We start from the raw sequence: 15,363 nt of genomic DNA on the forward strand, positions 1-15,363 counted from the left end.
TAGAGGTGATCAGTTGAAGGTGTGCAGTGCATAGGCACATCCATGAAACCTAATTTTCAGCATATGAGAAAAGCAAGCTCATTAAGAGAAGTACAGTCTGATTGTTTTACCATGGGAGAAGGATCTTTACTAGGCAGTGATGTTGTTTTTTGCTCAAGTCAAGCGTCTGGAATTCTGCCGCAGTCCTTAAAATGATTACTTTCCCACAATGCTGGGTAACAGAAGGAGATAACCCTAAATTCCTTCCAGGAGAGAGAGATCCCACAGGCATCCGTGTCCTGCTTGTACCATAAATGTGCAGCGTTGTGTTGTGCCATTCTTTGTATGAGTTTAACATTCTGATTGTGCAGTGTCTATGCTACACTGTGACCTACTTTTATTTAGTTAAACTATTTATAAATTAAGCAGCTCCTCCAAATAAATATTCACTTATTCTGGTGTACAAAATAGTGTAGGGCATACTGGCACCATGCTGTTTTCTGTCTTTCTCGAGTTGTGCTTGAGTCCTATTCTAACATGTTGTGTTGTGTGCCTTTGCTTTTGGCTCTCTTCAGACCATTCTATGTTCAGCAAAATGATTGCCTCAGATTAGGGCAGCAAAGTCCCCTGATTTTCAGCTCCTGTTGCAAAGCATTTGGAAGGGATAGTGACAATATTCTCCGGCTAGAATCTTTTAAAACTTATTTTCTTTTCTCTGTTCCAACTGGAGTAAGAGAGAGGATTTTTTTCTGTATCAAACTTCATATGTTTTCCTTTCCTCCCCTCCCATTATGAGTTAGAAGATATGTTTTGTTGATATATTATTTGTTTAGCAAATGTCTCTTCTAACTATGGGGCCTGTTTACTAATGTACACTAAGCAGCTGGCGAGGGATGTAGCATACATTAACCATTATTTATTTTATTTATTTATGCACATTTATACCCCACTTTTTTCCACATGCATGCGGACTCAAAGTGGCTTACAATGTACCAATAAGGCGATCGCCAGACCAGTGGATATACAATTACAATTACATAAAATAGGATAAAAGGAACTGGGAAAGAAGAAAGTGGGAGAGGGTATTAGAGACTAAAAAGGTCCATGGACATGTTGTTAGGATGGACTGTAGGTAGTATGTGGCAGTTCTGAAGTTGGCTTTCCTAGAGAGGCCGGTCTGAGGAAAATTCCAGATGCTGAGATGGAACAGAGTGACTGGAACAGCTATCGGCTAGGCAATCCAGGATGGGGAGCAGTTGTAAAACCCATCCAGACCCGTAGAAAGCAACAAGGCACGATTAGTGTGGGACCATGGTAGTAGCTGCCATGAAATAATCTTCAACAAAAGGAAATGTGGAAAAAAATATATAGTGCTTCACACCACACAATTAACACTTAACATTAACAGATACATGCCAGATCTTGTTAAATGGAGGGAAAAGACCTCAAAAACCCAGTAGGAATTATTCAGAACATTTCTGATAAATGGTCACCACTGATAACGAGTCATCCTTGGTCAGAAGACCTTTGATTTTTTTTTTTTCTTTTCAATTCTTATACAGGATCAGTGCATATATTGTCTTTTACTTTATAATTTTTAACTTCTAGTTTTTTTTAATAAAAATCAAGAGCATAAATGTAATAATGGCACACTTATCTTGCTGATCCCAACGGGGACCCATTTCGCTCTCGGCTTTTTCAAGGGAAAATAGTGTACCCAAACTATCTAGTTTCTTCTTATGGACATGCTCAAAATAGCCATTGTATTCCACTCTCAATCCATGATATATAATGTTCTTGTTTTTTATATAGGTCACACTTCATTCTCAGCCAGCGGAATTACACAAAAATGGCCACGAGAGGTCACAGCAGCTATTTTGGGAAGGTGCCGCAATGGCAGGAGTGAGGGTGCTCTGCTCCTTCCTCCAACTACCACTGGACCACCATGAATTAAGGTAGGTCCAGTGGACCCTACCTGAACTATGGACAGGTGAGGATTTGGGGGTTGGAACAGGTGGCATTTGGGAGAGGGGGAATGGCTTGTGGCCTCAGGTTGGGAGGGGGAGAGGGAGGGGATGCAACTTGTCAGGGGCTCAGGGGGGCTTCAATTAAAAAAAACAACTTATGCGGGTCCCAGCCCAATATTCAACCAGTAACTCTTATGTGGGCCGGGGCTGAATATCGTCTGAGCCCACATAAGCCCCGCTGCCCAGCCTGTCCATGTGTAGCCCCCAATATTCAGTGCCGGTGCCAGGACATGGCTTAGCATTGAATATTGGGGGCTAAATTAGCTGCCAAATATCGAGGGGATAGTTTATAGAATAGGGAACATAGAGCAGTTATATAAATAACTCCTAATTAGTGCCAATTAGCACTTTTTAAGGCCAATTATTGATAGTTATCGCCAATTAAGAGCCAATTAGTTTACATGTGCAAAGAACAAGTTCCTGAAGGAAAAGTCCATAGTCTGCAATTGAGATAAACCTGGGAATGCCACTGCTGTCCCTGGAATCTTGCTACAATTTGGGTTTCTGCCAAGTACTTGTGATCTGAATTGGTCACTTTTGGAAGCAGTATACTGGGCTAGATGGACCATCGCTCAACGCATGCAAACAACTACAAAGGAAATATAAATACACAATAAAACAGACCAAAAGGTCATACTACAAAACTAAAATTGGGCCGGATTATAAAGACACGAAGAAACTATACCATCTCGTGAACAAACTACTAGACACAACACCAGTTACCACAACCAATACTGACATCCCATCCGCAGACAGCCTTGCTAAATATTTCAATGAAAAAATCATAAACCTAGGCAAAACCCTACCTCAGAACAACATGGACACAGAAAACTTCATTGATGGTTGAGACCCAACCCCTGGTGAATACCCTGCTGACCGAATATAAGCTCTTTGAGCAGGGACTGTCTTTCTTCTATGTTTGTGCAGCGCTGCATACGCCTTGTAGCGCTATAGAAATGCTAAATAGTAGTAGTAGTAGTAGTAATATGGTCCATTTTCGCTCTACTCACCGCCGACACAGTTACCCAGGCAATTAAACAATACTCTAACAGCCACTGTCAACTGGACACCTGCCCCAGCTACCTAATATGATCTACCCCCCAAAGTTTCATAATAGATCTAACATCCCACTTAAACTTCATGCTACAACAGGGTATATACCCTCAAGAAAAAGGTAACATCCTGCTCACCCCAATACCGAAAGACACTAAGAAAAAAACAAACAATATTACCAAATACCGCCCAGTAGCTTCTATCCCATTAGTAGTCAAACTTATGGAAGGACTGGTGACCAAGCAACTCAATGACTACATAAACAAATTCACTATACTACATGAGTCACAATCAGGATTTTGACCCCTACACAGCACCGAAACAGTACTACTCACTCTCCTAACCAAATTCAAGCAGGAAATAGCAATAGGCAAGAGCATTCTCCTCCTCCAATTTGACATGTCAAGTGCATTCGACATGGTTAACCATAACATACTGCTAGAAATCCTCTGAATTGGATCAAGGGCTTTCTAACCACAAGAGCATATCAAGTGAAATCAAAAACAAACATATCGTCAGCATGGAAACCAGGCTGTGGAGTACCGCAAGGATCACCACTATCACCGATCCTCTTCAACCTCATGATGACTCCATTAGCCAAGACCCTATCCACCCAAGGTCTCAACCCATTTATCTAAACTGATGACGTTACATTATATATTCCATACAAACATGATCTGGCGGAAATCACCAACAAAATCAAACTAAGCTTAGACATCATGACCTCATGGGCAAATGCATTCCAATTAAAACTCAATACAGAAAAAACACACTGTCTCATTATCTCATCCCAATACAATACATACAAACCCACAAACATTAACACCCCAGGATACAAGACAGCCTGAAAATTCTCAGAGTAACAATCGACCGTAACCTATCACTAGAGACCCAAGCAAAGTCCACCATAAAGAACATGTTTTTCTCAATGTGGAAACTCAAACGCGTAAAACCACTCTTCCCAAGGGAAATATTTCGTAACCTAGTACAGTCCATGGTATTAAGACCACCCAAAATACAGCAGCCAGGCTTATATTTGGAAAAACACATTTTGTCGGTGCCAAACCACTCAGAGAAAATTTGCACTGGCTACCAATCAAAGAACATATCACTTTCAAAATCTGCACGATTGATCACAAAATTATTTACGGCGAGGCACCGGGCTACATGACAGACCTTATCGACCTGCCAACCAGAAACTCCACAAAATCTGCATGATCATATCTAAACCTCCACTACCCAAGTAGCAAAGGACTCAAATACAAATCCACCTATGCAGCCAGTTTCTCCTACCTAAGCGCACAACTATGGAACGCATTGCCAAAAGCAGTAAAATCTACGCTCGACCACCTAAATTTTCGGAAAGCACTAAAGACAGACCTGTTCAGAAAAGCATACCCCACTGACCCAACATAAAAATACTGGTCACTTGCGACACAACATAACCAAAGACTGCAATGGACATTGCCTGACTCTTCCTCCCCCTTTCCCTCTCTAAGTTCCCCCCATCTGTTTCCTACCATACATATACCTCATTATACCACGATATCACTTTGTATTCATTCATACTATGTATTTGTTCAATCCGTAATCGGCTAACACTGTTAACGGTTATATGTAAGCAACATTGAGCCTGCAAAAGGTGGGAAAATGTGGGATACAAATGTAACAAATAAATAAATAAATAAAAATAAATCAGTCTGACCAGTATGGCTAGCCTTATGTTGTTATGTTTGTTCTATAATTGCATGCCCAATTGTGCACCTATCTTTGGACCACCATATGTGCAATTAGTAGGTTAGTGCATCCACGCTAATTGCAATTAAAACGTATTGCACAATCATTTTTGTGTGCTGTGAATATAGGGGGCTTTCTAGGCATGTCCTCAGCAGTTACCACATGGTCTTTGCACCTACTGCATGTAACCTTTTGCTGTTAAAGCACAGTAAATGCAAAAAAACTGCCCCTTTTGTGTCTTATTTGCAAGTATGCATTGCAAAATGTATTATAAAAGGCCAATTAAAAAAAAAAAAAGAAAGAAAGAAAACCTTTTTAAGTGGCCTGGCTTAGCTATGCTGTGCTAGGAGAAGAAGATGTCTACTGGGTTAAGGATTCTCCAGGGTGGGGGTGGGAAGCAGAAGTTTGCAGAAAGGACTCACTAGGCATTGTTATGAGAACTAGGAAATCCGCTCTGGGAAAACACAGAGCAAGAGAGGAGGTAGCACAAAAATAACACTGGCAGAGCAGTGCAAACAGGATGCATAGGATTGTTTTCCTTTGAATTGGGTGTGGCACAATGACATGCAGCCACTCCATGGGTCTGGTTTATTTGGCAGCTTTTCCCATGGAAAAATGTTTTGCTATCCCTAGCACCCAATTTCCTGATAAAATCAATATACTTTTTCTGCTATTGTTGTAGGAACTGGTATGATCAGATCTCGCTGTCTCATTACAAGAGTAGATAATGTAAATATTATTCTCATACATGTCAGCTTTTACTTCCATCTCTTTTATCTCTATCTTTTACCAAGCTGCAATAAAAGGGGCCCTGTGTTAGTGGCAACACATGTTTTTGCCACACGCCTATTACCTTTTCCTCCATGAACACTCATTTTACCCCTTGGTCATCTATCAATCCAACGGATTCCCTCACAGGCTTTTTGCTTTGAAAGTACTTCGAAATTGTTTAGTATTCATTTTTGTGTGTATGGCAATTTTTAACCTTCTTTTCACAATCTCTCTTGGCCTCCCTTATTTACTATTCAATATCTAACTTGTCAGTGCTTAGCTCATTCTTATTTTGTTCATTAGAATCTGTTTTCCACTTTCTGAAAGATGCCTTTTCAGCTTTCACTACCTTTTTCTTCTCACCATTAAACCATGCTGACAGTTGCTTGGTCTTTTTTTCTACCTTCCTTAAATCATGGAATATATTTTATGTAGGCTTACATCATGGTATTTTCTAAATAATGCCCATGCCTCATGCAAACTTTTGATTTTGGCAAATACTCCTTTTAGTGAGCTTTTTTCATCATTGTAGCCCTTTTAAAAATTAAATACTACAGCAGTCATGTTCTTTTGTGGCCTCCTTCCAGTCACTATGACATATATTTGGGGGGCCACAGGGGCCTGGGCCCACCCAAATTGACTCTGGGGCCCCTGGTTTGGCTGGCGGGGGTCCCCAACCCCAACCCCCCGCCAGCTGAAGCATTTATCTGTCATGCGCTGGTCTCGCACTTGCCTCCTCTCCTGTTTCCAGTCACGCAGTGCATGCTCTTGTTTTAATGAAACTGACCACGCTCGCACATGCTCACTTTCATTAAAATGAGCGTGCAGTGCACAGTGTGCTGAAAACAGGAGAGGAAGCAAGCATGAGACCAGCGCGGGACACATAAATGCTTCAGCTGGCGGGGTTGGGGACCCCCACCAGCAAAGGTACCTTGCGGTGGCGGTGGCAGCAGAATGGGTCGGAAGCAGCGGCAGTGGCGGGAGGGGTGGAAGCTACAGGGGAGGGGTGTGGGGAAGGTAGGCTAAAATGTTCCCCCCCCCCCCCCGACTTTGGGCTCTGGACCCCTCCCGCCAAGGTCTGGCTACGTGCCTGTTTTGGGGTCCTTTCACTAAGCTGTGTTAGGTGCTAGCACGCGCTTATCACAACTTAAAAGGGCTTACTAACGGATGCACTCAGGTATCCTGAGGTAATATCCTGATCTGCATGTGCAAACCACGCACTAAAAAATATTTTTTTATTTTAGCATTGGGGAGGAGGGGTGTATTCAGGGGGCAAAGAGTGGGTGTTTCTGCACTAATCAGTTAGCCTGTGGAGGAGTGGCTTAGTGGTTAGTACAGTGGGCCTTGATCCCAGTATCCTGGATTTGGTTCCCACTACAGCTCTTTGTGCAAGTCACCTAACCCTCCATTACTTCAGGTACAAAAACCAAGATTATAAGCTCTCTAGGGGTAGAGAAAGTACCTGCTTATAATGTGTGATTGTTCTCCATCTTGAAACTGATGGTTAAGCAGGTTATAAATGCCAAAATTAAATTAAGCATGTCCACATTTCTGCATGCTAACTGATTAGTAGTGCAGGATTACTGTGGCAGTCCTTACTGCCTACAAAATAGGTGTCATTAAGTGCTTGCACAGTAACTTTTTTAATGGCAACATTAGCAAATGGCAATTAATGGGAGACATAGAAAATCAGCCATTTTTTGGCTACAGTAAAAATGGCCTTAGTGTGCAAGAAAACCCCATGTAAGGGCACAGCCAACTTTTACTGCAGCTTGGTAAAAGGACTCCTTTGTGATCATTATAGCCAAGTGGCCTAATCATTGGAGTGGAAGAGTAGCCTAGTGGTTAGTGCAATGGGTGTTGATCCTGGGGAACTGAGTTCAATTCCCACTGCAGCTCCTTGTGACTCTGGGCAAGTCACTTAACCCTCCATTGCCCCTGGTACAAAATAAGTACCTGAATATAGGTAAACCGCTTTGAATGTAGTTGCAAAAACCTCCGAAAGGCGGTATATCAAGTCCCATTTCCCTTTGTTACTCCTTATGGCTGGTCTTGCATTCCAGTAAAGACTAGATCTAAACTACATTCCTTTCTCACTGGTTCCAGGACAAGCTGATCCATGACGCTGTCATTTACATCATCTAGAATCTTAATCTCCCTAGCGTGCCCTTATGAGACATTTACCCAACCAATATTGAGATAATTGAAGCTTCGTTCATAAATAACAAAGTGTAAGGGTCTTGCGCACAAGTGATAATCACAAGCTTCTGTTATTCTCACTGGTGACATAACTCCAGACATCTGTACTGCTACTTTGCTGTGCTATAATCACATTCTGTCACCATAGGAAGGACCAGGTTGGGGGTGGAGAGGAAGAACAGCACAAGATTTCTTCTCTGACTCTGAGTAAGAAAGTAGGGTGATAAGCTTGAAACTTTCTGGCAATCTGGTTTGGAAAGCAATCCTTCACAAGTTGGTTTTTTTTTTCTTCACTGTGTTCTGACAGCATCTCAGCTACAGTACTGAGAGGAGCAGTTGTTATAATTTTTAGAATCACAGTTTTTCTTACAGAGTGTGAATCTAGTAGTCACTTCCTTCTATAGTGTATTTCTGCACAGCTTTTGCTAGCAATGAGGGGAAAGGAGTATCTTAACTGGGTGACCTCTCAAGCTGTAAAAAATAAATTACCTCTAATATTACACCACCACAGTATTGATATTTTTTGAAGCCTTGCTTGACAAATATATTACATTTAAAGGGGGCAATGACATGATCATCTTAGCTTTCAGACACTCATAATTCATTATAATTTTACATGTCATACTGCCCAAACCAAGAGGAGGGAAAAAAACTTATTGAACTGATTGAGAAATCTAGAGTAATAGAAATGCCCTGATTTCAAATGATCAGCTGAATCCCAGGCCTGTTTACTGAAGTGCGATACGTTAGTACATAAGTACATAAGTGTTGCCATACTGGGACAGACCAAAGGTCCATCAAGCCCAGCATCCTGTTTCCAACAGTGGCCAATCCAGGTCACACATACCTGGCAAGATCCCAAAAAGTACACAACATTTTATGCTGCTTATCCCAGAAATACAAAAAATAAACAGGAAATGGCTACGCTCTGTCTTATATATCTTTGTAAAAATACACAACGTTTGAAAGGCAAAGCAATTTACTACAACAGAGATATATTTATTATTGAAGGCGTCTCATACTGTCACAAAGACATATTTATGTCATACTTCTTTCAAGCTTGTATGATTGTGACTTTGTATAATCATAGACCACCTTCAGCCAACCAGTAGTCCACACTATCTGCCAATAGTGGAAACATCGGTGTCCATATAACCGTGTGCTTACTGTGATTTTTTTTTTTTTTTAATGTGCACTACTGTTCAAAAATTATTGGCAGATAGTGTGGACTACTGGTTGGCTGGAGGTGGTCTATGATTATACAAAGTCACAATCATACAAGCTTGAAAGAAGTATGACATAAATATGTCTTTGTGACAGTATGAGATGCCTTCAATAATAAATATATCTCTGTTGTAGTAAATTGCTATCCCAGAAATAAGCAGTGGGGTTTCCCCAAGTCTATTTTAATAATGGTCTATGGACTTTTCCTTTAGGAAGCTGTCCAAACCTTTTTTTAAACCATGCTAAGCTAACCGCCTTTACCACTTACCATGTGTTCAGTGCAAAACTGAATTGCATAGTGTGCAAAGCCTATGGGCTGACTGTGGGGGGCATGTCTAGCATTTAACCTGCAGTCAACACACAGGGCAGACTCTTACCCCTGGATTATGTATAAGTACATAAGTGTTGCCACACTGGGACAAACTGAAGGTCCATCAAGCCCAGCATCCCATTTCCAACAGTAGCCAAAACAGATCACAAGCAACTGGCGAGAACCTAAGCTGTTAGATAGTTTTAATATTGATCTTCGTTCAGTTACCTGTCATTGCTTGCAGTACTTTTTCCACCTGGTTTTTCAAGTGTTCACTGTTTTACTGTGACAATAAACCTGTTAGTTAATTTGTTCTGTTGTCCTGGACTGACTAAGAATCCTGGTGGTTTGTGTGTTGGGTCTGTGGGTGCTTTCCAGGAACTGTGGGACCTCTGAGAGTGTGGCCCCAGTAATAAATCATCAGTGAATAACTTGAGAATGGGAGACTCACCCAGAGGGGGACCCAGTCAGTGGGAGGAGAGTACATAATTATTGCCATATAGTCGATGTGAGAAGGATACATAAGTATTGCTCATATTTGGGTGCCCAGATTTGGGTATGGATCTCAGATCCTCATGTAAGTTAATTGATCAGTTAGGTGCTAACATTTAATTACTGGAGTTAACAAGCATTGATTGGCAGTAATTAGGAATTACATGTAGATCTGCCCTATACCATATTCTATAACATGCACACCTAAATTTCATAGCATACAACTTCAAAGGGGGTGTGGCCATGTGAGGGGTATAGGAAGGTGATGTGCAATGTTATAAAATACCTGGATTTGTGCACCTAACTAAAATGAGTTTGTTGTCAGCATTACACCATCCTTTGGCTAGTATGTTATGAAGGATGCTCTTTACAGAAGGCAGCAACATAAAGAAGATTAGTAAGGGAATTCCATCACTAGGAAACAGCAGAGCAATGAAGAATATTCATCAATAGAAGTTTATTCACATTACTACTATTAAAATACTAAAAAGTGAATAAACTTCTGGTGATGGATATTCTTCATTGCTCTACTCTTTCTTGGTGACAGTATTCCCTTACTGATCTGCTTTTTGTTGCTGCCATCTTGGATCTTGCAGATTGTTTGCCTTGCTGTTTCTTGTGCTCTTTACAGAACACTTGCTTAGTACAGATCATCCCACTGCCTAACTTTATATAAGAACAACCATACTGGGTCAGACCTATGGTCCATCTAGCCCAGTATCCTGCTTCCAGCAGTGGCCAATCCAGGTCACAAGTACCTGGCAGAAACCCAATTAGTAGCTACATTCCATGCTACCAGTCCCAGGCAAGCAGTGGCTGTACCCAGCAGTAATCGGGCAGTGCTGTGCACTGCCCGGTTACCGCCAGGTTAGCATGGGAGCTCTTACCGCCACCTCAATGGGTGGCGGTAAGGGCTCCCCCCGAAATGGCCATGCAGCAAGTACTTTACTTGTCACACGGCCATTTCCTGCAGGAAAGAGAGATTTCCTTTTTATCCACTGTGGTAAAAGGGTGCCACGGCGCACATGAAAAACACGTGCCGGTGCCGGTGCCAGTACAGGCCCCCTTTTGCTGCAGTTTGTTAAAAGAGGTCCCTTCTGCTTTGAGTCCCCAATAGGGAAGCGAAGGGCTGATTAAATTCATCTGTTCCACTTATATCACCTAGAATGCAGCTCGTTTAGCAGACAATGAGAGGAATGAGACAGCAAATGGCAATGGAATCCAGTGCTAGGAACCTAGCAGGAGGAATGTCAGACCATAGCAGAAGCAAAGGTGTCTCTCAGCCTGAAAAAGCATATCCAACCCCCCCCCCCCCCCCCCCCCCCCCCCCCCCGCCAATCTGGGCATGAGGGCTTGGCTGTGGTGTCCTGGAGTAGCAAGAGGCTGGAAGTGGCCCCACAGCAGCAAGGATGGAGGCTAGACGTTTGGAAGATGTGGCTGGTTTAGAGCCTTCATAGGTCTTTGTGAGTAACCTAGGACAGAACGGGGCATTTCCTCAAGAGGATGCCACAGAGGTGCTCTAGAGACTTCTACACTGGAAAGCCAAGTAACCACCCTCTCTCTTAACGCCATACTAGTGCCAGAGTTTGCAGCTGACCCATGATCAGAGCCCTCGAGCGCCTGAAACAGCGCACTCGAGGGCTCTCAGCGCAAGTAGCATGGAAATGCATGCTAAACAGGGCTTCTAGCGCAATTAGCTTACAAATGCATGCTAATTGGCACTTAACGCATTCATCCCCAATGATCAGCGACCAGCGCGCCAAAGATTGGGCCGCTGGCTGCAGCAAAATCAACGCCAGCTCCGAGCTGGCGTTAGATTTTGCGGATCATTGGGGAGGAATGGTGCAGTTGCATGCTGGCAGGCCTCCCTTCCCCCCCAAAGCAAACGCGAACGGGGGGCTGGAGGTCCGGTGGACCTCTGGTCCCCCCGATGAACCCCCCCCATGTTCACGAAGGGCTGGAGATCCAGTGGGTCTCCAGCACCCCCACCCCCTGAACCCACAGAAATCCAAGTGGCCACCTCCCGAAAAACGCTGTCCTACCCTCCCACCCAGCGACGGGGGGGGGGGGGCTGGAGGATCGGTGGGTCTCCAGCCCCCCCAACCCCCCACAAATCGTTGATTGGCCGCATCCGGCCAAAGGATCGCCCATACGGTGATGTATCGACGGGGGTGGGGGCTGGAGGTCCACCCCAACTCCTCCCCCCAGCGTTCTACTTAGGTTCCCTTACATGGTCTGTAGCCCCGCCCAGCGCATCCCAGGATGCAATGGGCGGGGCTGGGCGCCGCCATTTTGGGCGTCGACTGACTAGAAGAGGAGGGAGGCAGGCAGGCTGCGTCCCTCCTCCAACAAAAGGTAGGGGGGTCGGGAGGGGGGGTTCATGACACCACACCACGGACCACCACACCACGGACCAGCCCCCACCCCCGTCGATACATCACCGTGTGGGCGATCCTTTGGCCGGAGGCGGCCAATCAACGATTTGTGGGGGTTTGGGGGGCTGGAGACCCACCGATCCTCCAACCCCCCCCCCCCCCCCCCCCGTCGCTGGGTGGGAGGGTAGGACAGCGTTTTTCGAGAGGTGGCCACTTGGATTTCTGTGGGTTCAGGGGGTGGGGGTGCTGGAGACCCACCGGATCTCCAGCCCTCCGTGAACATGGGGGGGGGATCGTGGGGGGGATTGTAGGGGGGGATCGTGGGGGGGGGGACCGGAGGTCCTCCGGACCTCCAGCTCCCACCCTCCATCGCTGGGTGGGAGGGTGGGAGATGGTTTGCCCGGCAGCGGCAGCCTCGTTGTTCGGGCCTCGGCAGGCTGTTTGACAGGTTTGGGCTTTTGACAGCCCAGACCTGTCAAACAAGTGCGGGAGGATTGTGCTGAGCGCATGCTCGGCACAATTCTCCCGCACTAAAACATGATAATCAAAGATAATAGCGCTGCTTAGATTTGCATGCATTATCTTTGATCATCGATGCAGAAAAGCCCTGCGCTGTCCCGGCGCTATTTTTAGGGCGCTGTTTGGAACAGCGCGGGGCTTTTGATCATCTGGGCCTCTGTGTTGCTGAAATCCAGGGAGATTGCCATGCCATTAGCTGGTTAATGCTGGGGCTATCCAAGGGTAGAATCCCATAAGAGCTAGGAAATACCCTGTCACTGCCAATATTCAGCAGCAGTACCCAAATAACTATCTGGTTAACTCAGCACTACAAAAGGGTCCCACTGTTGAATATTGTCAGTACCTGAGTAACACCCAGATAGGTGCCAGCATTGAATATCCAGGTATAATTCAGCCAGCATATTTTGAAATGCTGACCACCACCAACTGAATATTACCCCCATTGTATTACTTTATGCAAGAATTTATATTATTTATGGATGTAGACATTTTTTAAAGAGCATCAAAATGCCAGCAAACATGCAGAACACTAAAATGCCAATGTTTTTGTTCATTTTATCACATGAAGCCCTGTTTGTAAAGAAAGTTGCAGAAGTGGTCAGTAAACACTGTGTGCAAACGTTTATTTAAATCCAACATTAATGAACTGCTGTGCTGCAGAATCATGCAATACAGTTCATTATTGTTGAAATTTGTGAAATTGGGTGACTGAAAAAAGCTTTTGCTGGCCCATTTACACAAAAACCTAATGGAAGTGTAATATTCTTTTCTGGCAGTCCCCCAGAAAAATCCTTTGTACAGCAATGGCAGTGAAAATTTAAAGGGGTCCGATAGCCCCCAGAGAGATCAGGTGGGCTAGTAAATGTTGGCCTCCGCCCCCACAAAGCTTACCCCCATCATTGAAGAATATTCTCTGGGTAGGAGCAGGTCCCAGTGGCTTCTGTCTCACCAGCAGAATCTAGGGGTTAGCTGATACCAGTTTCCAAGATGGTGCTGACAGGGCAGGAACAACCAGAGATTGCTCCTGCACCCTATAGATATTTCTTTGATGACTGGGTAAATTCTGGGGTTGAAGGTAGGGGCACAGGCTGCCGTTGGGGCCATAGGAGTCAACTTTTCAAAATTATTGGGGGTGCTAAGTCCAACGGAAATAACTCCTCCCTGGACACATTCAAGGAATTTTCTCAATATTGGGGGTGCTCAAGCACCCTCAGAGCCAGCTCCAATGCTTGGGGCTTAGAGCTCTTATTTTATTGGTGAGTGGAGTGTCACTTCAGCACTGGATTTTAAAAAAATGTTTGAGGTGCGGCAGGGCTTGGGAGAGGGCTTGCTCACAAGGTTGTGATGTCTTGGGAAGGCTGAAAGGGTTCATGTGGCACTTTTAAAACTTTTGCTGTCACAGAAAGGGCACCTTACTTAGAGTTTTTTTCAGACATTCTCACAACTTAGAATATACAAAGTTCCTGGCCATGGCAACGCACAAAATGTTTCTCATGAAAGTTATCTAGGGATGCAATTAAACACTACTACTAACCCACATACTTAACGTAGGTTAGTGAGAGAAAATCCGAAAGAGTCATGAAAGGCTGAATGAGTCAGCTGCTCTTCATCTGCTATCATTTATGATGCTACTAGAGTAGATTATTCCTTCTTTTCTAGCTCTCTAATTGCACAGGGGTTCTCAACCCAGTCCTTGGGACACACATAGCCTGTCAGGTTTTCAGGATACCCACAATGAACATGCATCAGATAGATGGTATTCAGATTTATCTCATGCATATTCATTGTGGGTATTCTGAAAACCTTACTGTCTAGGTCCGAAGATTGGGTTGAAAGCCCCCACCATAGGCATTTTGCAACCATAAGAATGTAGGCACTTAAATGCATTTATGACAGCGTTTCCCAAGTCGGTCCTGCAGTACTCCCTTGCCAGTCAGGTTTTCAGGCTATCCACAATAAATATGCATGAATTGATTTGTATATACTGTCTCCATTGTATGCAAATCAATATCGTGCATATCCACTGTAGATATCCTGAAAACCTAAATGGCAAAACTAATTTATGGCATGCACTGGAAACCTGAATCCACATTTTACTCACGCTAAAGCCAGCATGCTTGTCACCCAAGCAATGCATCCATCCCTTTGCCCCCCCCCCCCCCCCCAAGATTTTTTATTTATGGGCAGCCAGTACACACCGGGGCCTCAGTGACAGTACCAGGGTACTGCATCCGTCAAAGGTTAGCATCTTTGGCACCCTGTGCTAGTGCATACGATGTATCCATGGAAACCGCATCCCGATTCCCAATCTTTTGCACAGCAACCATAGTAACCGGGGGAGGCGTGCGCACGACAAGGGCGGAGCAGGGTGGTGGGCTCAGTGTGTAGTACGCAGGCGCGCTCGGCATTCGTTCGTTACCATATAGTCCCGTTATGGCGCGGGTGTGCGTTTTTCTGGTTGCGCTGCTGTTGTTGTGCGGTGAGTCTGAAAGCGAAGAGGGAGGGATAATGGTGCTGTGGTGGCCGCTCTCCCTGGTTCTTAGGCGGGGTGGTCCGGGAGCTGTTTGTTCGGAATTGTTATTTATGGGACTGACTTAACTCCTCTTCCGTCTCTTTCCTCCGTGTGTTTTACCCCTCTGTCCTCCCCTCTCCTCCCTCCCTCCTCTGCCCTGTCTTC

The 15,363-nt window shown here is 44.5% G+C and overlaps 1 protein-coding gene across 2 annotated transcripts in view; it reads left to right on the forward strand.

The window, feature by feature from the left end:
• The first annotated feature begins 15,092 nt into the window (after positions 1 to 15,092).
• Positions 15,093 to 15,363, forward strand: part of JAM3 (junctional adhesion molecule 3) — a 94,197-nt gene continuing 93,926 nt past the window's right edge. Inside the window, exon 1 of one of the 2 annotated variants that reach the window (XM_030221961.1) lies at positions 15,093 to 15,165. In XM_030221961.1, coding sequence (XP_030077821.1) covers positions 15,120 to 15,165 — 46 coding nt within the window. In that variant the 5' untranslated portion in view covers positions 15,093 to 15,119. The remainder of the gene's footprint in view (positions 15,166 to 15,363) is intronic. The other variant, XM_030221962.1, reaches the window with a different exon arrangement.

The sequence above is a fragment of the Microcaecilia unicolor genome, chromosome 12, assembly GCF_901765095.1.
Source record: "Microcaecilia unicolor chromosome 12, aMicUni1.1, whole genome shotgun sequence".
Classification (NCBI taxonomy): Eukaryota; Metazoa; Chordata; class Amphibia; order Gymnophiona; family Siphonopidae; genus Microcaecilia; species Microcaecilia unicolor.